Raw genomic sequence first — 25,348 nt, forward strand, 5'->3', positions numbered from 1 at the left:
TTTTCGTCATTCTTTAGGAGTTCTACTAGACAAACGTCTAAAATTTCAAATAGATAAATAACACTTTCGAAACTAACATATAAGCCTTTTGTGTTCTCTATTTTTTAAAGGAACTCTAAAGTCAAATATAAGAGTTAACAGAATGATACTATGACAAGAATAAACTATATTCATTAAATATAGAAAAACGTGGCAACCATGTAGTTCACCTGTTTGCAGGGAGCACAACAGGCTGCCGCCGGGAAACTCGACAAAGTTTTCCCGGTGCGGGAGAAAGCGCTTTCCGCCAAGGTTGAGGGTCAAGTTCAATCGATGCAGGATAAGCGGAATTTTGCAGGGGATCCACACCCGAAATAGGTCGAGGCTACTCGATAATTCCAAATGGGTTTTGAAAAAACGCGCCCTAAAGCAGCGTTAGCAGTATTAACGTAATCAGAATTATCGAGGACAGCGATTTATGTGGTAAATTTAAATTTTGCGCATCATGAATTATTTATTATGTTTTTGGCGTTTGACCTACTTTGTAGTAAGTTGACCTGAATATTGTACATCTTTCAATTTCTGGTTTTGTTTTGTCCGGTTGAAATTTCAAGAAGTAGAACTTAACTTAAAAGCATTTTGTTCTTTTGAAGATATTGTCTGGTTAGAAACTTGAGTTGAGAAGTTTCAATTACATTTTTGTAATGCACTGAGGTTTCATATTTTTCTTATTCAGCAAGTTTAAATTAAAAGTTTCGCAACGATAATATCGTATGCACCTTCAGTGGACTAACTAATAAGTGGATTATAGACTATACCAAAATAGAATGTTCCAAATTGCTACTCGAAAACTGTGGAAGTTACAGTAAGAGACTAATTGTCGAAATGTTGAAACCTTGTACTTGTACCATGAACACGTGTACGCAATTTAAATTTGCTTTACAACCGTACATTTAGGTAAAAGGTTCTCCATTTGGAGTTTCAAGTTTAAATTGCTTAGGACCAGTACTTTTACATCAGACGTAGAGAGAAAGCTAATTTCTATAGAAACTGACTATTATCCGTCCTCCGGGAAGGTGAAAGTAAAAAATAATCAGATAAAAGGCTTCAAAAAAAATTAACTGTAGACTAAACAAGATGTGTTAAAACTGTAACACAACAAACAAAAACTCAAATAATAGTACATTCAAGCTTTTTTAAAAAAAACTAGGTTAAGTTAACAAAAATCTAGGTTAAACAAAAGCTGAGTGGTCAGCATAAATACAACCAAAACGTTCATTTAAACAGTATAGATACACAACATGAATTGAAACAGTGCACTACGCCTATTTGCAGCCATTGATCTAAAACAAAAAGCGTGACATCACGAATTAGGTCAAACCGTTTCCGGGACTGGATGAAAACTGGCACAAGGTCGACGGATACTTAACTTGGCCAGGATAATCCCTCGGTGTTCTGCCCAAAAAAAAAGTATTTAAATCTTGACTCAAAAGCTGGTTATCGGGGATTTAAATCCGGAAAATGGGTGGATTACTTTCAAACGTGATTTATTACGGTCGTGAATCTTTCCGCCCTTTAAATTGAAGACGATCTAACCGGTAGGAAAATATGTCACGGGCTATTGAACTGGGATTTGTACGGGTCTTAAGGCCATAATAGGTTATTTGTGGTTTTATAACATGATCTGTAGTATTGTTAAAAACACATAAATGCAATATCATTAAAATTTTAGTTTTAAGGCCTACAAGACTATAAATTATTTCTATGGAAATTGTAAAATACCATTTTCCTGCATCATTTGGCATTACAATATGTTTCATAAAGTCTGTAACCTTGTTTCAAACCTCCAATGAAGAAAAATGTGTACCATATCCTCAAAGATTATGTAAACCTTGTAATGACCAATGAAGTATAAAGTGAACTCCGAGAAATTGAAACAAGTCTATTTTGTATGTTTGGTGATTATTTTGGTTACTTAACTGACATCACTTCCACTCTGGTAGCAGGGTACAAAATATTAAATTACAAAGTATCCATTAGCACAAAAGCCTTGAAGGTTGCATATCGGAAGGAAAAAATCTCTCCTTATCGCCCCTCTAGCATTTACTCCATTAACGCGCCTACAAAAAGAGCCTCAACAACAAAAACACATCCTCAACAGATTGCACCCCACCTTATTCGACGGTGGAGAATCACGTGCAAAGGCCGCTGCACGTTCCGACGCCGGGCGTTCTGGGACGCGGCGACGGCCGTGAACCCGCCGACCAATCGGGAGCCGGCGTCCCGACTACGTCACGGGACAAGTTCAACAGCGGCTCTGGTCGTATGCGAACTTGGCATAGTCCGCGATGATACGTGCACCAGGAAACGGTGCCGTCGGGACGCCGACGAAGACGATGCCGCGCGTAGACGCCGTGAAGATGGGCAGGCAGGACGAAGGGTCTCCAGGTAGTAATGACCCTGAAAACAGTAAGTAAATTTTTTCTCATTTTTGTCTCTCCAAACTTTTTTTTAATTTAAATTCTTTCATTTACTTTTATTAAAAATTTAGCCCTAGCACTTTTCACTTGAAAAAATGTACTATTTGAGCTGTAAAAATCTTTTGTTAATATATGGCCAATTACTTACCGAACATCCTGTATAATAAATGGAAATTAAACTGTCTGTCCCTGTGTTAAGTAGAGTGATACAGGATACGAGTTTTCTAACTTACGCACGTTTTCCTAAAATTTTTGTTTTTTAGATTTTTTTTTTGCTTACTGTCAAAGTTAAAAAAACACAGTTTTTAATTTACAAAACACTATTATTACTAATTTATCCTTAACTACCTACTACAATAGTAAATAAAATTGTTGAAAACTTTCTTATAAAGATAGTTTAAAGTAAATTATATAACGCATTAATGTCCATTTCCACAACATTGACTAAGTTGAGTTTAAGGGCAGATAAGTTTAGTTTAGACTGTGTTATTTTGCACCTGATCTGTCACATTCAAACTTTAACTTAGCTTAAGATGTAACTAAAGGGTCGGGAAATCAGGCATAAAACATTCCCCATTTAACCGACTTTTAATATTTTTAATCTCTAAAAACAACAAAATCTGCATGCATCACCAATTTGGCTCCCCGTGTATACTGGTTTTAATTTGATTTTTTGACATTTGACGGTTAAATCAGGACTTTACACCCACTCTCGTCTTTTGATCCTTATTCGAAGTAAAATTATCACATTTTTAAATTTTTGATTTGTGACAGTAAAGTCTGACTCAAACTGGGATTCTCCAACTAAAAGAAAAAGGTCGATGTGGCCATTAAAATTCTGGATTTTCCGACGAACAACGTTGTGCACCGGAAGATCTAACTGAAATTAGTGCCAATTATAAGTGGAACGACGTTTTCCGGGACAGATGAAAAGGCTTTTGTGAAAGACAGAAAAAAATGATTTACGTTTTATTGCACTTCAGTTTCGAGTAGGATTAATTCACTGAATATTTCAAACTCTTGGAATTAAATGATTGTTAAAAAAGGTAAGAAAAAAACTGTTTTAAAACTTACTTAATGATTTCAGAATTATCTTGTCTTTTCTCAGTGACAAAAACGTTCTTGTATAGAAACTAACAAGATTACTGTACTGTACAAATGTTCGATCATTACAAATGTACTTGGTTAAACAATTTGTTTCGAACACTTTCTATAATAAATCCAGGTTACTCCACAAATATCCAAAGTTTATCTGCATAATCCAAAAGTTATATGGTAAATTGCAGTTCATAGTATCTAGCTCAGTTTGGTAATTGAATTCTGAGCACTTTAAATAACACATTTCGTCTCACTCCAACTTTCAAAAATATACGAGTATGTTTGCAAAATGAGGAACAGATACGATAAAAGTTTTGCCCGAAGCGCAGCTGGATGCAATCAACGAGCTTAATAATATAAAAGACGACAGAGACAAAGAAGAGTCACACTGGGACGCGAGTAATAAGAAAACCGTTTAATAAAGAATTTTTTGAAGAAATAAGTGATAAGGAAAATTTGTGAGAGCACACAATGAAAAAGATTGATAGTGCTGTGGGTTTAAGCTAAGTCTAGTAAAGGTACTAGAAAAAGGAAAGTGATTATCAGGTTTTTACTTGAATTTGGTCAAAAATCATTAACCAATAATCTTTTCAGTAACAATCAACTTTATTTCTCTCTGGACATCGATCTTTTACTGTCTCATTTTACAATCTATATCCACCTTTTTCTTTAGAAGTGTCTTTACATTTTGCCACATTTTTACCTCGTTTCTTCAAAGGTGATTTGTGATTGTTTTTTAATTCATTTTTCAACGTTCTGGCAACTTTGTCCACAAGAGTTGTCATTGAACCAGGTTTCATTTTTCATTTTTGAACGTTCTGGCAACTTTGTCCAGAAGAGTTGTTATTGAACCAGGTTTCGATAAATTTTCAATGTCACTAATCTCCATTTGTTAAGAGAATTGTGGAAGTACTTTCTTTTTGATTTGGTAAGTAAAACCCAATTATGTATTGATTGAGAAGTTCGTGACAACATAACAAAGAACTGACAATACATCGTTGATATTAGTTTTCTTTTATCGACACATTTTACTACTTGTTACGGAGTACAATCAAATCAACACCGTAAAAAAATCGTTCAATCACCAATACTCGACATATTTAGATTTCATGCCATTAGCAAATAAATTTAAAAGCACGTACGCCAATATGCCAAATGAAGCAAAATGCAATAATTTGTTATCGATCGCTCAAAACGTATACATGTATAAAGCTAATTGGAGATCGAAGGGTGTTTTACACCCTCTGAAAATGCCATTTACCTACTGCGTAATTTCGCAAATGTGGCTTGTATTTATGAAGACATCCTCGTGTACCTGATGGGTCGGAATAACGCGGACAATAATCAATTGTGCAGCCATGTTTCATTGTCCCGTTTAAGCCCGAATATTTCGCTCCCGTTCTATTATTGTCGTTATACGTTACCGGATCATGTTGTTAAATCTTTCCGCTACGATGTTGCGTGTTTGTATTGTTTAATGAAATGAACTAATTCTATAAATTGATAACACAAACCTGATATTATTTTAAGCCTGCTAAATGCGTCCCAGTTTGGTCGTGTCCGGTTTAATATCGTTTCATTATGTATACTGCTAGTATGTTCCGAAATTTCCTACCGGAACTCACTGTCATATCCTGGACACTAACCCAAAAGGGATTAATAAGATTCTAATAATTGTTTTCGCAGGAGAACATGTTCCTGAATTCTAATTATCCGCTTCGAAGGGTTTTACCCAGAATTGATCACGTTGCAGCCCGGGAAATGCTTGAGATAAAGCAATCTTACTTGGATATCAGTTACTAAATATAGTTCTTAAGAAACCTCCTACGTTACGCCAACAAGCTGTTTTCAAAATTAAGACCGTTATTTACACACTGATTAAGTCAACTTAATACGGATGTTCTTCCGAACAATAAGTATACAAGCAGCTTAAAATAATCGGATTAGCCAATATTTACAAGGAGTCTTAATAATAATGGATTTTAGACTTTAGGAAGTAAAAGCAATGTAGCGGGTTTTCTTTTGAAAATTGTAATCTTACTACAAATTATTACAGTGTTTGTTTACTGTTAATTAGTGTATCTTTGGTTGCCAGACTTATTAGCACTCAATCTTCTCTGCAAGGTGGTGAAAAAAATTATTAGAGTAGTAAAATAGATTAAACGTAACACACATTTTTGAGTTCTTCATAAAATTTGCGATTCAATATCTTAATAAAAGTGGTGTCAAAATTTGAATTGCCAAGGATAATCCAGGACAAAATCGCTTTGAAATTCGTATTCAATTTATTATCCAGTAACCTAATACAACACTACCAAAAATTGGTACAGTGAGGGAGGAAACTGGTCTCAAAAGTTGAGCTGCCCGATACACGGTTTAAAGTAGTCAAGGATAAAATTGTTTGTAAAACCCACTTGGAGTAAGAAAATGGCAGTTTTAAGCACATTTTTGGAATATTTATTAAATTTCCTATTCAGTAACGTAATACAACATTACAAAAATTGGTACAGTGAGGGAGAAAAGTGGTCTCAAAAGTTGAACTGCCCGATATACGGTTTAAAGTAGAGTCAAGGATAAAATTGTTTGTAAAACCCACTTGGAGTAAGAAAATGGCAGTTTTAACCACATTTTTGGAATATTTATTAAATTTCCTATTGTACCGTAATACAACATTACAAAAATTGGTACAGTGAGGGAGAAAAGTGGTCTCAAAAGTTGAACTGACCGATATACGGTTTAAAGTAGAGTCAAGGATAAAATTGTTTGTAAAACCCACTTGGAGTAAGAAAATGGCAGTTTTAACCACATTTTTGGAATATTTATTAAATTTCCTATTCAGTACCGTAATACAACATTACAAAAATTGGTACAGTGAGGGAGAAAAAGTGGTCTCAAAAGTTGAACTGCCAGAAACACGGTTTAAAGTAGAGTCAAGGATAAAATTGTTTGTAAAACCCACTTGGAGTAAGAAAATGGCAGTTTTAACCACATTTTTGGAATATTTATTAAATTTCCTATTCAGTACCGTAATACAACATTACAAAAATTGGTACAGTGAGGGAGAAAAGGTGGTCTCAAAAGTTGAACTGCCAGAAACACGGTTTAAAGTAGAGTCAAGGATAAAATTGTTTGTAAAACCCACTTGGAGTAAGAAAATGGCAGTTTTAAGCACATTTTTGGAATATTTATAAAATTTCCTATTCAGTAACGTAATACAACATTACAAAAATTGGTACGGTGAGGGAGAAAAGTGGTCTCAAAAGTTGAACTGCCAGAAACACGGTTTAAAGTAGAATCAAGGTTAAAATTGTTTGTAAAACCCACTTGGAGTAAGAAAATGGCAGTTTTAAGCACATTTTTGGAATATTTATAAAATTTCCTATTCAGTAACGTAATACAACATTACAAAAATTGGTACAGTGAGGGAGAAAAGTGGTCTCAAAAGTTGAACTGCCCGATATACGGTTTAAAGTAGAGTCAAGGATAAAATTGTTTGTAAAACCCACTTGGAGTAAGAAAATGGCAGTTTTAACCACATTTTTGGAATATTTATTAAATTTCCTATTGTACCGTAATACAACATTACAAAAATTGGTACAGTGAGGGAGAAAAGTGGTCTCAAAAGTTGAACTGACCGATATACGGTTTAAAGTAGAGTCAAGGATAAAATTGTTTGTAAAACCCACTTGGAGTAAGAAAATGGCAGTTTTAACCACATTTTTGGAATATTTATTAAATTTCCTATTCAGTACCGTAATACAACATTACAAAAATTGGTACAGTGAGGGAGAAAAAGTGGTCTCAAAAGTTGAACTGCCAGAAACACGGTTTAAAGTAGAGTCAAGGATAAAATTGTTTGTAAAACCCACTTGGAGTAAGAAAATGGCAGTTTTAACCACATTTTTGGAATATTTATTAAATTTCCTATTCAGTACCGTAATACAACATTACAAAAATTGGTACAGTGAGGGAGAAAAGGTGGTCTCAAAAGTTGAACTGCCAGAAACACGGTTTAAAGTAGAGTCAAGGATAAAATTGTTTGTAAAACCCACTTGGAGTAAGAAAATGGCAGTTTTAAGCACATTTTTGGAATATTTATAAAATTTCCTATTCAGTAACGTAATACAACATTACAAAAATTGGTACGGTGAGGGAGAAAAGTGGTCTCAAAAGTTGAACTGCCAGAAACACGGTTTAAAGTAGAATCAAGGTTAAAATTGTTTGTAAAACCCACTTGGAGTAAGAAAATGGCAGTTTTAAGCACATTTTTGGAATATTTATAAAATTTCCTATTCAGTAACGTAATACAACATTACAAAAATTGGTACAGTGAGGGAGAAAAAGTGGTCTCAAAAGTTGAACTGCCAGAAACACGGTTTAAAGTAGAATCAAGGTTAAAATTGTTTGTAACTTGGAGTAAGAAAATGGCAGTTTTAAGCACATTTTTGAAATCCTCATTAAATTTTCTATCCAGTAACCTCATAAAACACTACAAATATTAGTACAGTGAGGGAGGAAACTGGTGTCAAAACTTGAACTGCCAGAAACATGCTTTATAGAACAGTCAAGGACAAAATCTCTTATAAAACCCAGTTGGAGTGAGAAAATGACAGTTTTAAGCACATTTTTGGAATGTTCATTAAATTTCCTATCCAGTAACCTAATAAAATACTACAAAATTTGTTACAGTAAAGGAAGAAAGTGGTGTTAAAATTTGAACTGGCAGAAATACGGTTTTAAAAACAGTTTGCAAATTTGGTCTGCAAGGTGGTGAAGGAAATGATATCAAATTACGCTTTGGAGTAGTAAAACTGATTAAACATAGACTAATTCAAAATGACATTATTTGACACTGTGTTTCATAATTAAAAATTTCCCAAAATAAACTTGGCTTATTCATTCTAGTACTTTGTATCGATCAACATTAGAACTTCTATCTATTTATAGTCCTAAACTTGCAAAAGCACTTACACAAATAGGGCTCTAATTACAAAATTATGCCAAACCAAATATATACATAAGATTCCTCGGCTCGTTTCCCCGCTACTATATTACCTAATACAATTTGAAACTTTCCATACGAAGCGTTGTAAATCGTCGTGGGTTTTAGTCATGTTTAAAACATGTTCGCGCTCATTGCTAAGGTCTTGTTAGAGCACGCTTTGTCAAATAAATATATTTCCGGTTAACGCGTTAGCAGACCGGTTGACGTATCTGGATCAGTTTGATACATAAAACATTAAAGTGGATTTAACAACGTGTCAGGGCCGATTCTTGCACCGACTTTTCAAGGATAAACCGACAACTTTTGCTAGGTTAATACAGGCAACTACAACATTTTTAAAGCGATCACTAATTGACTATTTGCCAAGTATAGACAGTCGATAAAAGTTTGGAAACAATATTGCTGTTAAATTGTTCTCGAAAAGTTTTTAAGTGGCCGTAAAGGTGTAATACATTTTAAAAGTTTATACATTACCTTGCTCCATTTTAACTTTCTAATCAATATCATTATTTAATTTATAACACTAAACTAAATTACTATTCAAATTAATTAAACAAACATTTATTAGTTTTTAACTGCATGACAGTTGCACATGCAAGCAAAAAACAAATTATTATTAATTAGAAAAAATTGCCAACCAAATTGCGTACTTTATTTTAATGATTTTTTTTCGTTTATAAGGTATTTTCTTTCTCTTTCTGGTGACCTAAATAATGTTTTTGAAAATTGCCATCTGAGTATACAGGATGTTACTGAAGCGTAGTTTAAAAAAATTAAAAACTTGGTTTATTGCTATTATTTTTGTGTTTCAAAACAACCTGAATCGAATCTTCTTTGCTGTTTGACAACTAAGAACCGTTTAGAAAATTTATTGAACAATTTCAAAAATTGGTTTGTTTTTCTTGTTTTAAACTGAACAATTTTTTAAAACATTTACAGAAGAAAAAGAGGATTAGCAAGATTACACTTAAAACGACCCAATTTAAATGAAAATTAATAAACTTTGTTTTACAGGGTAGCTATCTCATCATCGTTCAATATTTTTAATAGAATAAATAGGATTTAATAAAAATACACATAAATAATTACACTTAAATTAGGTAGTTATAACAAAGAATGTTTAACGCGGATGAAATAACAAAAATATGAATAAGAAAGTATTTTAATGAGTAATTAGTCAAAAACTAAAAAAAGTGAAACAGACAGGGACAAGGATGATTCTACGGATAATTGTGTATACGTGTTTTTGCTTGTTGGCTTCATCAGGCATGTGACTAACATGCAACCTTTGCAACCTCTAAAGGTAATCTTGCTGTATATACAGTTTTTTCCCAAAAAAACTAAAGAAATTGTTGAATTGTAAACAATAAAGTAGAAATAACCTGATTCATTAAATTTTCCAACACATTTTTTAAATGGTTCTTAAATGCCAAATGGCAAAAAGACTTTTTTGAGGTATCATGTACTTCCGTCACACCCTGAATAACTTTCAAAATCATTGCAGTTCTCCAATTTAGAAGAACTCCTCAAAATGTACCAAAAAGCAAAAGCACAACTAAAATATATTAATTAACCAAGGATATGAGTTTTTTAATCATCCAAAACCTCAAGAAATTTGTTTGCTGAGTTACTTTCATTATTTTCCAATTCCAAACTCAGGAAAGCTCAAATTTCTGAATAGTCATTTACACTTTTACATTTTAAAACATTTCCAGTAAATGTTTAATTAAAACCGTAATGAAATTTGAGAAGTGCTTTAAAAACTGTCATTATTGTAAAGGTATTTCTCAAAACTTGTCTTTTGTCTGTAAATTTAAAATGCGACCATTTCTTGCATTACTGATTGATTACTGGCTTTTAGGAAAGTAGTAGAATGGTTTTCATAGGTTGTACTTAAATTAGTTTCTATAATGCCATAACCATCTAGTAAGAAAGAAAACACATACGTGCAACTTTATCAAAAATGTACAAAAAGATACTGGATACAAATTATTCTAAACTATGGAAACAAAATCTACTACACTAGTAAATAATATACTATTTGCAACGTTATATAATTTTTTAAAAGCTCATAATATACTGTTTACTTCTTCTGTTATATGTTTTAACTAGTAAAATCAAAATGACGATTTTTTTGCATAAAACTAGCAAAAAATTCCAGATTGCGAGAAGAATATGATATGAGAAGCAAGTTTGCCACGAAGTTGGTGGCTCAATAAACCACACCGTCTAAGTCTCCTAATTCGAACCGAGGGCACGACTCGCACTTTTTATGGCGTTTGCTTTAAGAAAGTTTATTCGGATCAACATTTTGCTCGGATTAGGTTTAAAGAGGAACGGCTGGAGAAAGTTTAATTAAATTCCCCTCCATATTTTGCTTTTTAAGCGGTTGATTGCCTCATTACGAGTCCGTAAGTTGGAGTCGGTTTTTTATCTTGACAGCTTTTTTAGAAGCGTATAACACGCAATTCCACTTATTATTTATTAAAAAGTTTTCGGGATCAAATGTCCTTTGAAACGTATAAAACCGTATAATTTTCGGGTTTTACATACAGACAAATCATTTATTTTCCACAGGTCGTAGAGCTTTTCGCGTATATTTCATATCAGAACTAACACAAATGAAAGGCATTAATCTAGTCGACATTTTTCATGCCATGCCGAAACTTTTTTCTTTATTTCGCGTTTCGCTTCAGAAGCTCATTTCAACGCTATACCGATGAAAAAGAATCCCTCACTGTGTGTATATTCGAAGAAGTAAAGAAAAGCATCTAAACAGGGGTACACAAATTTCGAAAACGATCAATCAGGATTCGCAGATTAAGGCGGGATTCCGGCATTCATTATCCCCGGTAAATTCCCTCGGGGGAAGCCTTTTCGCTAATGCTCACGGGGTTAACAACCTGTTGTGCGCCCTCCCTTTTAATCCCTACCGCTTTTTGCCATTTGGAACTTAATATTGCGAATTTCAATTGATTTTGTGTCAAAAGTTTCGAATTCAATTTTACTTTAATTTGAGTTGTTTATTCGAAAGCCAGCTTTCTGGCTAGGTCTGCTGTTGAGTTATTTGATCTCCTAAACCTGATGTTATATTTCATTTTAACTTAGCAAGAAGGAAACGTCGCCGTCGTATAAAATGCAAATGAAAAATGGTTTTCCAAGCTTCAAGAGAACATCACAACTAATAAATCTACTTGTTATAGTACTGAAAAAAACGTTGTTAGTCTGCCATTTAACAATAAGTTTTTAGAGGCCTGACAATGACCGAATTTTTCTCACAGAAACTGCTGCCCTAAGGTCAAAAAACTCATTTGGAAAAAGGTTTCCTTGGGTTTATATGGATGGTGTTTGTGTGAAAAAAAGGAATTTTTATTGAACCTTAGTAATGGAACACAATTTTACAAAAAATGTTAGATCCAGGACAATATTTTCTCCGAATAACCAGCAGCTTTACTAGCAACGTAAAATAAAATATTATTGAGCAAATAATTTTCTCTGGTTAACTTCACAACTCTTTTTACTTGTTAATTACCTACTTACTTTCAGTATCAAGTATATTAGGTACTTTGGTAGGTTGACACCTGTTTCTGGTATTAAATTTGCATTCGCAATCCTTCAGCTGTGTAGTAAAACAGCAGCCATGAAGAAACTAAACGTTTATCGGTATTTCTGTTCGTTTAAACTGCTTAAAGTCAAGTCAGGGACAACAGGTGCATTAAAGGATCCTAAAGCAACGGGAGATTTTTTGGTTTAGATACATTAGCCTTGATGGGTAAATTTTCTTCGTCTGCATGGCTTGAAGGCTTTAAACTGCATTCCCGAATTGATTGGGTGGCTATAAAACGTTCAGTGGATTTTGGTTTTACCTCATCAATCCAATAGTTGCAAAGGTAAGAGGTTTAAGATAAGAAAGTCACTATTTACTTTCAACAAAGAGGGTTAATAATTTTTCTTTTTACTTTGGTAGATTACTTTAAAGTCTTATAACATTAAAATTATAAAAGTGAAAAACACTGGTACTTAAAGTTGAAGAAGGTGACATTTAAATTAAAATTAGGCTTTTAAGGTTCTTGGGAAAAAACTAAAACACTTTGCAATGAAAAAGCTTTCTATTTCCATGATTTAAAGGGCAATTCACGGTAATTAAAAAATAATTTGTAGGTGAGAATATAATATTAAACTAGCCAATTAAAAAGTCCTTTAATTTATATTTTAGTCGTGCAAACAACAACTATTAGACATCTTCGTGAGTAATAGCCATTTGGCCTATATACAGTTTAAATAATGCATTCAAATGGAAACTTTTTCAATTCTTTCAATTTATTCCAGTGGAATTTATTTAAAAAGATTCCTTGAATACCGAAGCGGCTTGAATGCATTATGCGATGACCTAGTCTTACCGTATCACTTATCGACAAACTTACCGATATTATTGAATGTAAAACATGTAGTGCGATCAATTCCGAAATTCAGCCCTTCGAGGCGTATTTCTTCCAGTTGAATTCGTGACATTCCCGGAAACGTGGACGCCCTTTACAAGTGAACGGCAATTGTTTCGATAACTGTCAGTTAAGATGGTCGATTTTGGGGGAACCCAGATACAATACAGTTGCGACGTGTCTTAGTTATGCATTACAGCCTGACCAAAATTTGCCTTGTTCGAATTAACTCAGGTGGAAAGCCAGAATTCGACACGAGAAAGTTTCACACGTGTAGAATTAATTTGAAGAAATTTGTGTCAATACATGTTACATCCAATTTAGAGAGTAAAAAAACAATATACTTTTGCTCTAGCGCAGTGTTTTATTACCATACTCGCAACCCTTGTCACTTTATAGAATAATGTAATTACGTTGTTTTGAATAAAATTCCGTGAATTGTAAAACTCGTTTTCCCCGTAATGTTGACATGTTCGAATTTGATTCGGATTACCAGTCTTAATCAGTACTCGGATTAGTAATTCGCTCAGATTAATATAACAATGTCGTTTGCGGTAAAGTTCCTTTCCATTATGCGCTCGACCGCAATAATCAATATTCGTAGCTGTCGAGTAGAACTTGGTGTGCTTCAGTTCAAATTTCTTCTTAATCACTCATCCGTTTTATGTTGCGCGGACGATGATCGATGTACGGTCGTGTACTGACAACCTTTTCATAACGAGAAACCATGATTAAGCTTAATGAAATGAAAGCGATCTCCTGCTTTTACCTTTTGAAGAAAGTTTTTTTGGCAAGACAAATGATTGTTCAAATTGGGTTAAGGGCACCATCTGGTTTTTGTTGCAATTTGATACATTTGGACGTATATTTCAGTTCGAGCAAAAAATATTACAAAAATGGTTTATAACGCAAAATAATATTTAGTTGAAGAGTTCGTCACACGTAAAACCAAAAATGCGAAAAAAGGGTTTCCCATAGAAAGTCAGGCAATTTAGAACGTGGTCGTACTCAGGCTCGGTTCCAAATTGGGTATCCAAATAAAACAGTCCAAGTATGTAGACAGGAAAATCAAGAAAGATTGATTTTCCAGGACTGTTTTTGCAATAAAATAGTTTAGGTCAAAAGACAGGTTACTTTCTCGTTGTCAGATTTATTTCACAAGGAAAAATGTATATAGATTTAGTCAGTCACAACTTAAAAAACAAAAATGATTATTATTACCTACTTATAGGTTTTGATGCTAGTTCTGCAGCCATCTTCAACGAATATAAAAAAAGTGACACTATAAATTTCTGAAGAAATGTCTGTGAAGAAATTTGCTAGTAGTATTGTAAAGTTCAGACAAATAATTTCACACACGTGACACTGTATTAAGATAAGCCCAGCTATAAAATTCAACCCAATAATATACAATTTGACCAGTGCATCTTATCATTTTAATTCAGAGACTAAAAAACATGAAGATATGGTGGAAAGTGGAAGATTCGGGTCCCTTTATTGCAAAACTTGCGACCCTCGTCAATCTATGAAACAATACAATCCTATTTACTATACAGTCTAATGTAGTATTTAAGTTTAGGAAAAAGTGAATACCTAATACCTAATTTTATAAAATAAACAAAAATATAATTTCTATCTAAATTTCTATACATTCCAATTTTTGTTTCAGATGATACGGCTTGGTTAAGTGGTAAGTAAACGCATATCCTCCCTTTTTTCCCAAAAAAAAAATCATTGCACAGCACCATCTCCCACTTGCACTTGCCCATTCTTGTACAACCGGTTTTAACCAGTATTTTTAGCGACTCTAAGCCAGCACGCCGTGTTTACTTGGAAGTGGCTTCGGGAGAGGGCGTGCAGCAGACCATCACCACCAACTGGCAGATCACCGAGACAGAGTGAAGAGGAGGAGACGCCCCTCCAAGGCCCCATCCAGATTAGTACCTCCATGCCCGACCTGGCCGAAGAAACTAAACTCAGCTACGTGCAGGAAATTAAGGAAATTGTCACCAAAAAGGTGAGTTTTTCCATTTTTTTCTAATAATTGCCCTCTTCTAGGGATTTTAATTAAGCTCGTCGAGTCGAGGGCAACTAGAAAGCGAATATTTGTATTTAAATCGTCCGCCCCGGGATAAGAACGTTGTACGTTTGCGACCGCTCAACCGTATTTTAATGGCAAAACTGTTCTCCTTGTGGAATTGCCCGTTTCCATTTCGTACCTGTCAAGAGTTGTAGCCGGTAGGGCTGTTGCGTTCGCATTTAGCATACGAATGCTGAACAGTTTTGAAGTTCGTTACAGAAATGCTTTTCCGAAACTTTGTAATGCTGTGGAAAGTCAATCTTGCTACTTCGAATAGTTATTCGTAAAGTTCCGTCTTTGATGGACGAGATTAGTACAGGGGTGGTCAACTAAGAATGCGAGGTACTGTATCTAAGAAACCAAAAATGATACATGTTTTAAACAAAAATTTTATTAAGTAATATGGCCATAAGAAATCATCTAAAATATTTTCGTAAATGTCTTGTAAAATCAGAGGCAACCCTAGTAACTGATGCTATTTCTTGATTCTGTTGCTTAATCTAGTTTTTGTTCTAATCAGTATTTTTCCAAATGTTGTCGTTTTCGAGATATTGACCATTAAACATTGTAATTTTCAATATTTGGAATGATGTAGCAGGCGAACGGTTGAAGATAGAACAAAATGGTTTATATGTTCCTATCTTAATTTTATTTCAGATCTATCGTATGATGGTATTTTGAAAATTTTTAAAAAACATTTTTGTTGTTTAAAATTTTTTGAAAGTATAGCTTGCGGTAACTAGAAAGTCGAGAATATTTTTGCTCACAAACTCTTGCCTCGTGTATACTAATGATTATCACAGTATTTAATAATTTAATAACAAAACAATGTGACCTGAACAGGAGCATGCTATGCAATTTTGTATTTGTATTTTGAGTGAGAAGGAAGATAATTTTTCTCCTTTTTTTGGGATTGTCACACATCACCTAACCTAACTTTCTGGTTTTTGTTGGATTTTACACTGGAAAGTTGGCCCACACTTCCACAGTTGCAATATTTTTACAACCCACACGTGGAGTGTTTCTATTTTGCCAGCATTACAAAAAGCGAAATGATAGATCATGATTAGAGAGTTGATTGGTTTGGTATTGTGATATATCTATTTGAAACACTTTTGACAAGCTATAAGAAGAGAAGACTACCATTTATAAGAGAGCATCTGGTTAGGAAAAATTGCTTGTATGTTATGCAACGTCACGATAAGGATTTACGATCCTTTCCACATTAAGCAATATGTCAAATAGCTGAAAGTTATCTAAAGTGTATCTTTTCCAGGATTACGTCTACTTTAACAACATTTTTGTAACAAGGAAAACTAAGTAAATTGTTACATTATAAAATATAAAGTTTGCAGAGTCGATGTAAAATGACTAGTTTTCAATCGAAAATTTGTTAAAAGTAATACGATTAAAAACTGAAATAACCGGTGATATATACAAATTTTAATGTTTGTTGACAACATTATTAATACATTGTCGACATTTATAATCGTTCTTTGTCTACTCGGTTCATATTTATTAAAACAAGGCAATTAAATTTATTAATAGCAAAAACACCCGATTTTCCGACATTTATTGTTAAATCTATCGTAAACATACAAGAGGTCAAAGCAAGAGAAATTATTTAAATCCAGTGAGATTATCAGGAACATTATTGCACACATATCCAGCTATGGACCGTGCAATCGGATCGTATATGACAGGTTTTTTGCCTTTCTGATTTTTCTGACACAGGTCACCGTAAGCAAGATTAGGTTTTTCAATTTTTTGTCTGGGAGTAGCGCGAGCCAATTTAAGCAATCTCGTAAACGGCTAAAGATATAAACAACAACACAACTTCAAACTAATTAGTAGTAATATTAGACATACCTTGCAACCCTTAGTTGTGGTCGTTTGTGATTTTGCAGTGGTTGCTTTCGAGTCACTCTGACTGGTTGCCAAAATTCGATTTTTGGTTCCCAAAGTAGTGACCGGTCTAGGATTGGGCAGTTTTTCCGATTTGCTACGTTGTTTTTGTTCGAATGCTGTTTGGGCTCTGGTTACCACTCCTTCACGTGATCTACAAATATTTATAAAGTTTGTAAGAATGTGTGTTAAGTAGTTCTTTAGAAAATGTCCCTCTAGCCATGGCTGCAGATTAGTAGATCCACTGTAATTTACGAACCTAATCTTCTTTTGTTGTGGAGTCACATTGTGTTTATATGGCTGACCAGTCATAATCAACATGTATTATGTATCTTAGAAGATAATTTGTTGGGTTTTGTGAGGCAAGTTTTCCAGATTTAAAAATTAGAACCGTTTTTATGTATTAAACTTTTCTTTTCTTTTAAAAGATCAGGATTTGGATTAACTATTTCTAAATGTGGTAATTCACTAATTTTGCCTTTTAATACTATTGTATTTACATACACATCTGACCTAAATACACACAATGTGTCAAATAAATAGTGTTTTAACCGGCTTACATCTTTTGTATCTATACAATAAACATAAAGTTCAGAATAAACTCCCTCCCATTAAACTTATTCGAAAGATCATTTCTGCGAAAACGACTAAATATCGCAATATTATTAACTTTGTTATTTCTAGGGGGAAATTATTTCTGAATAAGTTTATTTAAAACCAGCGCATTCAAATCCGAATAATATTATTCGTAGGATCATTTCGCAGAATAGCATTCTATATTTTTGTTCTGCTAAAATAGGTACAATTTAAAAGGGGTAACTTCAAATAGATATTGATTTTATTTAAAAGCTAAATAAAATTTGAGTAAAAACTTTAGTTTTTGATGGTGCATTGCTTGTGATTCGTCAAGGAAAAGCAGCAAGCTGAAAGCTGCTTTTTTGACCAATCACAAACCACCCACTGGGTGGATACCACAGATTTACGCAAATGCTGCACATTGATCAACAAATTGCAATTAAAACTTTTTATATTTGCAAAATATTTCTTTCCTAAAAAAAACAGGACGCTTTTGAGGAGAAAACCATTAGTAGAACGCTTATAAAGGTTAGAGACACACACATAGAAAGAACAGTTGCATGACAAATAGTAGTTTTAAACTTATTTATAAAAAAATTTAAAAAAATTTAACATTTAGTATAGCCAATTTTTTGTATGCTACATGCAGTGCATTGCATTAATTTAAATTTTTCGTGCCATATTTATGTAAAATTTGACTGGTGGCTCTTGTGTTACCATTAATACACGCTACAAAATTAGACTTGCAAAATCTATCGGAAACTGCGAGAGCAGATTTTTTGCGTTCAACGAATTTCCCACCACCTCTATGTACTACTTTTTTCTTGTTTTATCCGCCCAATTCGCATTTAAAATGAAAAAAGAAATTGTGTTATCCCGGACCGTCCTAATTCATCCAGGGCTTTGTCAGCCCGCGGCGTTTCCAATATAAAGTTGACGTTCCCTTTTTGCGCTGCTGAAATAAGATCGACGAGGGATTTGTATGCCTCCCCATTGGAAAATTAAATTACTAGCTGGAATGTATTATAAATTCAGTAAAGTTTGACTTAAATTTTATAACTTTTGAAGTTGAGTGGGATGCATTATCCATCAAGTTTTCACCGCACGCCTTTTCAATGTCAGGCCAGTTTCCAACACTGATTCTTTGCCCGAAACTAATTTGCCTAAACGCCAATTAAATTTAATGCGGTAAGTACCCCAGTTTCGTGGGGGCTAACCTGTTGCGCTGCACCGCTGTTCGGCTAGACATGCAAACTTATCGGAAATCAAGAGTCAAAGGGCAAAGTTCATGTTTTGCTTTGACCTTTTTTCCTCTCTCTGTTACTGACCCAGCCCATCTCGTACGCGAAGAACAAAGCCCCCGCTTTATGTTGTTTACTAGTTTCTTTCGTGTATACTCCAATTTTAAACTCTACCGAGTAGTAGCGATCAGAGAGAGGGCGGCTTTTAAAATAGCAGTTTTTGAGGGGGCGGCGTGCTAGATATTAAGTTTGTTCGGAAGAACTCGATGGTATCAAAGTCTAATTTACTTTAAAGTGAAGAGACAATGACAATTAATGAAGAATATCTTTTTGGCAAACTTGGTTTGAATTATAGTTTGCATCATTGTCAAGTAGAATACTTAAATCTTTGTTTTTATTTACTTTTTATTCTTGAAATTACGTGTATTTGAAGGGTATAAATTCGTTTTCTGCAAAGACTTTCAGTTCATCATCATCACAGTCGTATGCTTCATATCCTGAAGTGTCGTGATTCTACGCCTGTCGCTCATGTTGCCGTGTTAGCGATCTCTCTCCACTTATCTCTATCAAGAATGCATCTTATATTTTCTTCTAAAAGCTTTCCAGTAAACTCTCCATTTAAATGAACTCCCAGATAAATTATTTCTTTCACAGTTTCTTGTACTCCAGATGTTCCGTCTACTTTGTTGGTGCGATCTATTACCATTAACTTTGCTGTTTGTCGGATGAGTTTCAAGCCAAAATTCAGATTCTCTTCTTCTACTCTTTTAATTAGCTCGGACAGTTATTTTTTATCTTTGGCTATAAGTGTAGTGTCATCAGCATAACGTATAGGTTGTTTATATTCCTGTTACTTACAATTATACCTCCCTTCCAACCGTCCCTTGCTTTCCTTAATGTACAGCTTTGTCTGACGCCTCTTTGTATATTAAAAGGTTTGGAGTTCCTGTCATCAACTCTGACCATTGTTGTGCTATTTTCGTAGAGGTTTTTTTAAAAGAAGGACTAGGTGTTTAGGAGTTTCCATGTCAGAGATTAATTTCTAGTCAAATTACTAGTCTTTTATGCAGAAATTTTAATTAGCCTATTCTCTCTGATGGCAGGGAAATTTTGGGATTTAACGAGTAAATCATGTAGTGTGTAAACAATTTCCATTTAAAATTGTATTGTTTCTATCTTTTGACGCTGTCTTTATTTCTCTTCTTTAACATTAGACATGATGTAGTGATTTTAGTAAGTAGCCTTCCCGACCTCCTGACTTGACCCATTTGGTTTTAGTCTGGTAAGGATCGAAGCTTTAAAATTGGTTGCAAAATATTTGGAGCCTGAATATTTGGACCGATATCACTTACGATAAACCATCTTAGAAATAATTTCAGTTGAAACAATGGTAACAAATTGAACATTTGAGGAAAAACATCGTGTACCATAAAATGTTAAACAGATGTAATTTGAAACTAGCTGAAAATAATATAGTTTTCAGTTGTTAAGAAATAATGATGGGTTTGCATTAATTTTACGATAAAATGTGGCAAACAACAGGTGTACAACTATAAATAGCTGAATGTGAAAAACGTGTCATGTCCATAGTGAATATAAATTTACTTTTTAAAAAAGGTCACACAACTTCCTTTCAAAGTTAGGAGCTTTAAAAGGACAATCCCTCGGGTAAAAATATAAAAGTGGTTTATGAAAAAAGTTTTTATAAGATTGAAGGGTCCCTTAGAAGATACCCCATAAAGACAGGATAACAATAATTATAATTGAACTGCATTTCATAGTAGAATGTTCTTTTTTATTTTTTACGTCTCAAAAGACTAAACTTTGTGAGCAAATGGGGTTCGTAACTGATTACATTTCATGTAGCACTCAGATAATTAAGATAAAATGATGCTGTAAAATTTTAACTATAGTAAAAATAATACTTTTTAAGAAATAATCAAAATTAATTATTCTTTTATTTATCCATGATTTTTCTATCCTCCTTTACAACCCTTTTAATGCAACTATCAGAGATTTGGGTAATATTACCACTGTTATTAATGACCTTAAGAGAGTGTTCACACAACAAACTAACCTTTACAGAAGTATTTCTCTGAAGAAGAATTCCAATTTCGAATCTTCTTCAGACTTTCCGAAACCTCTAATATTACTGGATTGCTGCGTCATTCCTTGTTGCTAGCAATAGCGCATATGCTCGTAAATGTTTAAGTCTAATATTTCTATTCTATATTAAGATCACTTCTTTGAAAATCCCAAATATCTATGCAGGCGAAACATGTTGATGTAAAACTCGATATTTTCGAAGTCAGTAGGTGCATTGTAGCGAATATTTACCTTTTCCAGTAAATAAATCGTTTTGCTTGCTTCGGTTATGAAAATGTAACGATCTGTTCTATAAATAAATCTTTGACTTTTGAGGTGATATTATATCACATGCACTTGCGGATAAAAATACGGACCAATTGAAAGAAGAAGATAATGACGAAAAACTGTCTCAAGAGTATTAAAAATTGGTAATTTTACCTAATTGTTTCTTACCCAACAGGCTTGTTAAAGCTAGACATTAAAATGTAATTTTTAAAAAAACGTGCTAAAAAGTACATTTTTTTAATGATTTTTTGCACTATGCTATATTTGCTATGCTTTTGTCCACAAACAAGTGGATTTTATAAAAAAATTTATATGCAATTCATGCAAAAAGTACTTTTTTGCACTTAAGTGTTGTTAAACTCGATCTTCGATCTCGTATAACAACTTGCACTTACGTGCAAAAATAACTGTTTTTGGATTTAATGGAACAAAACAGAAGATATGTGACTTTCTCTCATAAGTCATCAAAGTGAGCAGAAATATTTGTACATATAGAAATTGTTTCCATTCAACTTGTCCCACGTGTGACCACACAATTTTTCCCCACGCGATAAGTCACATAAAAGTTAAAAAAACACAAACAAATTACCTTTTTTCCGCTTTGGTGTTCACTTGCAGGCCATTGGGCAAAGGGGCCGTCGATGTGGCCGGTCTCCTTTTGGGATCGGCCTCGTTCCCCTGTTCAGTGTCCGTCTGTTTTTTACGTGCAGTGATGGGGGCGCAGAGTGTTTTAACCACATTCTTCGTTACTTTTTCCGGAATCCTGCCGGACAATTTGACGGCGATGGGCGAGGACACCGTCGACGGACGATTGGTTTTCGGGGTGATCCCAACTGCCAGACGATTTTTTTATTTCAATTTTTTTTTGAAAAGAACTCTGATTGTGCTTTATTAGACCTGAATAAGCTTGCCGCGCCATAAAAGGAGTTTTCAAGTCGCGATAATTCGGTTTTTTCTCCGTCGGCTTCGCCTGAACCGTGCGGGGCCTAATGAGGGGCATTGGTCCTGAAGGGCGCCTACAATCGACTTTTGCCGACACTTGCGGGCTGGTCGGAGGCCTGTAGTCCAGACACTTGGACTGTTTCTTTTCCTGCACTGAAAAATTTAATTTTCAAGTTCAAGAAAAAAATTAACTCTGTTTGGACAAAATATTCCACTTACTTGAAAACTTAAAAGCATCACCCCTGCCTCCACTTCTTAAACTGTACGATCGTTTAGGTATCATTTCCCCTCCTTCGGTTATTTTAGCATCCACTTCTTCAATTGGTTGCACTTTGGTTATACCATCTCCACTCAACCTACCACATTTCTCACATTTTAGCTACGATTTTCATGCATACTGCTTCTTACCTGCTTAAAGCCATTCGGTGAGCTAATATGTTATACATTCCTCCAATTCTACTGAAAGGTTCCTGCTTCAGAGCCGCTATCACCGATTCGGATTTCTGATCCGTCAATTCGCAAATTTCCGCTATAATAGCAGCCTGGTGGCGAACCTCCGGTTTTTTCAAAGGATTGATTCTACGATCGGTCAGAAGGTGTTAGATAATCGACCAAAAAGCCGTTTTTAAACCCGGAAACCTGATGCTCTTAGTGCCTTTTTCGGTGATAAAGGGATGGTTTAAGAGTTGTTTCACTGTGATCCGTTTGAGGACGTCCGTCATAAGCAATCGGTCAATCATGTTGCGGAAGTCCGGCGATAAATTGGATAGCGCTTTCCTGTGGGCACTGCCTAATCCTTTGTTGATTTTGGCCACTAATTTTTTGCGACGTTCTTGAGAAGTTAGATTTTCGTTACGATTGCTCACGAATGGCAGTTGTCCAACCACCTAAGAATTTAATTTAAAATGATTCAACTAATGAATCAGTTTTGAGTGAGAGAAGCTTGAAACTATTGAATTACAAAGAAACAAAATATGTTAATATGAAAACATGAGATGATGAAGGTGAAATAAGATAGTCACCTTCTAGTAAATATTCAAACCATATAAAATAAAATAAAAAAACGCAAACATTACTAATATTTTGAACCTTGCTTACCATTCCATAGAGAATAATACCCAAACTCCACAAATCAACTTCAGGTCCATAAAGCATTCCAGTAACAAAAAGTTCGGGGGCGGCATATTCAGGAGAGCCGCAGTGGGTTTTCAAAAGCTCGTTGGGACTATACCAATTGCTCAAACCGAAATCTACGATCTTGATCTGCGTCCTGGCCGAATTAAGCATAACATTTTCCATTTTCAAATCTCGATGGACCACCTGTACAATGTTTGTTTGTCAACGATTGTCTGCACGAATATCCGACTGACTACTCGAGCTCAATTTGAGTGCCCTCAACGCGTTTTTTTTATGGCAGACACCCCAAAGTGGCCTTTCTGAAGTGAAAGACGTCCCTTTTTTGATTTATTCGATAACCCCGAGGCAATTTTCGATTGTAAAAAAAATGTAATATATGAAGTTTTGGAGAATGCTCGACAAAATATAATATTAAGGGATGAATTGCGAAATATGATTTTTATCCTTGTTGGTGTGATTGATGAATACGCCAACGTTACATAGCGAAGAAGTTTCCTAAACTAACAAAAACTACGAGAATATTCTTACTGAGAGTTCTTTCAGACAGTGTTTTAATTATCGTAGTAAAGTAGCACTTACCCCCATGTGGTGCATATGACCTAAAGCTGAAGCAAATTGTCTTGCATAGATTCGTGTGGGGCGTTCCTCTAATTTACCATCTCGCTGCTCCTTTACGAAAGTACACAAGTCGCCCCCTGCTGCCAATTCAGTTACCAAGTAGTACACATTGTCCGAACGTTGCATTGTTTGGTAAAGAGCACACACACATGGATGGTTTAGTTTAGCCATAAGTTTAGCTTCCCTGTATTTAAAACCACACTCTTTTCAGTACAAATAGTTTTCTTCAAGTTCAAGTAATAATTAATACTTGTTTCTTCTAGTTTACTATTTCTACAGTCGGTATATCTGATAATATTTAATATGAGTTTAATTCCAAATACTGAAATTCCAACCTATCCGAACCGTGTAATTATTATGTTTTTGTGTTGATGGAAGTTGACTAACAAATTTTTCGCAAAACATTATTTTATTAATATTGCTAGAACAGTCCTAATTTTTACCTGCATACATTTCTGATGACATAGCTCTCCTCTATTGTACTTATATCCATTATCTTGACAGCCACTTTTACCCTCAAAACTGTGTGCTGTGCTTCTTCAACTCTACAAAAAGCAGTTTTATCATTTCTTTAATATATCATCAGTTTAACAATCCCATGGGGTGAAATTTAAATGTCGCCGTTTTGGAATGGATATTTATTCAGTGTTGGGCGAGAGCCATTTACAAATTGCCTTAACTTGGGGTGGTAAATTGATAAAGCACGAATGGGAGTTGAGGGTGAGTAAACGACCGTTTCGGTTTAGGTAAATAGGCTCAATAATTTCGAAAGTGGATTCACGGATTACCACGAGGACCTCTTGAATATCAACTGGCTGCCGCTCATTTAAATCGATTGGTTTGAAACTGGACGCACACAACGCTAGGCAAACGAAGCCGCAGAATGCATTAAATGCTAATAAGGTGAAACCTCAATTCAGAAGGAGCTTAAATTTAAGCAGTATAGTTAATGAAAAGAGCATGATTCAAACTGAAACCCTCTACGTGTTTCCACCCTAAAACTGGCTCCGATCAAATTTCGAAGCCGCCGTGAACTTTGAGCAACTTCCACATAAAAGACGTTACCGTGCAAAGTTTCCTTTTCCCAACAGTTTCCCTGTGAAACGATAATTTCCAACAACGTACAGCTTCTTGCTCTGTTTCACCTCTTGCGGCCCCATTTCAGAAACGGTATTTCTCCTTGTTCGCCTTGGTTTTTACAGTTCGCCTTGATGAGGATTCATACCCTGCTATCGATTCCAGGATTTATTGTGCCCGTTTTAATGGAGACGAATGCAAAAATGCTCGAGTTTAAAACGTTCAAGATTCCGCAAAGTCAATTCAGGTGAAAAACTGACATTTAATGAACACTGAACGGTAAATATCAGAACTGACAATATCGATTTATTGATGATTGATGAATGGGCTCATACTCGTGTTATGTGTCAGGCTTTGTTTATGTTTATGCGCACAAACGCTGGATGTCAAATGTCAGA

The 25,348-nt window shown here is 34.5% G+C and overlaps 2 protein-coding genes across 3 annotated transcripts in view; one reads left to right on the plus strand and one right to left on the minus strand.

The window, feature by feature from the left end:
• Positions 1-1,964: 1,964 nt before the first annotated feature.
• The window catches only part of LOC145730659 (synaptotagmin-10-like), a 31,457-nt gene continuing 8,073 nt past the window's right edge, over positions 1,965-25,348 (plus strand). The window contains exons 1-3 of one of the 2 annotated variants that reach the window (XM_081981986.1): positions 1,965-2,448; positions 14,671-14,691; positions 14,795-15,018. In XM_081981986.1, coding sequence (XP_081838112.1) covers positions 2,328-2,448; positions 14,671-14,691; positions 14,795-15,018 — 366 coding nt within the window. In that variant the 5' untranslated portion in view covers positions 1,965-2,327. The remainder of the gene's footprint in view (positions 2,449-14,670; positions 14,692-14,794; positions 15,019-25,348) is intronic. The other variant, XM_081981988.1, reaches the window with a different exon arrangement.
• Positions 16,638-25,259, minus strand: LOC145730654 (serine/threonine-protein kinase MARK2-like). Its single transcript, XM_081981978.1, has 11 exons — positions 24,939-25,259; positions 24,317-24,418; positions 23,835-24,057; positions 23,217-23,438; positions 22,758-23,005; positions 22,527-22,697; positions 22,338-22,474; positions 22,074-22,271; positions 21,766-22,009; positions 16,951-17,140; positions 16,638-16,893 (listed from the first exon to the last, which is right to left on the minus strand). The coding sequence occupies exons 1-11, from the start codon at positions 25,031-25,033 to the stop codon at positions 16,702-16,704; spliced, it is 2,022 nt and encodes a 673-aa protein (XP_081838104.1). The 5' UTR covers positions 25,034-25,259; the 3' UTR covers positions 16,638-16,701.

The sequence above is a fragment of the Ips typographus genome, linkage group LG6 (genome assembly GCF_016097725.1).
Source record: "Ips typographus isolate SLU linkage group LG6, UJ_Ityp_2.0, whole genome shotgun sequence".
NCBI classification, from domain to species: Eukaryota; Metazoa; Arthropoda; class Insecta; order Coleoptera; family Curculionidae; genus Ips; species Ips typographus.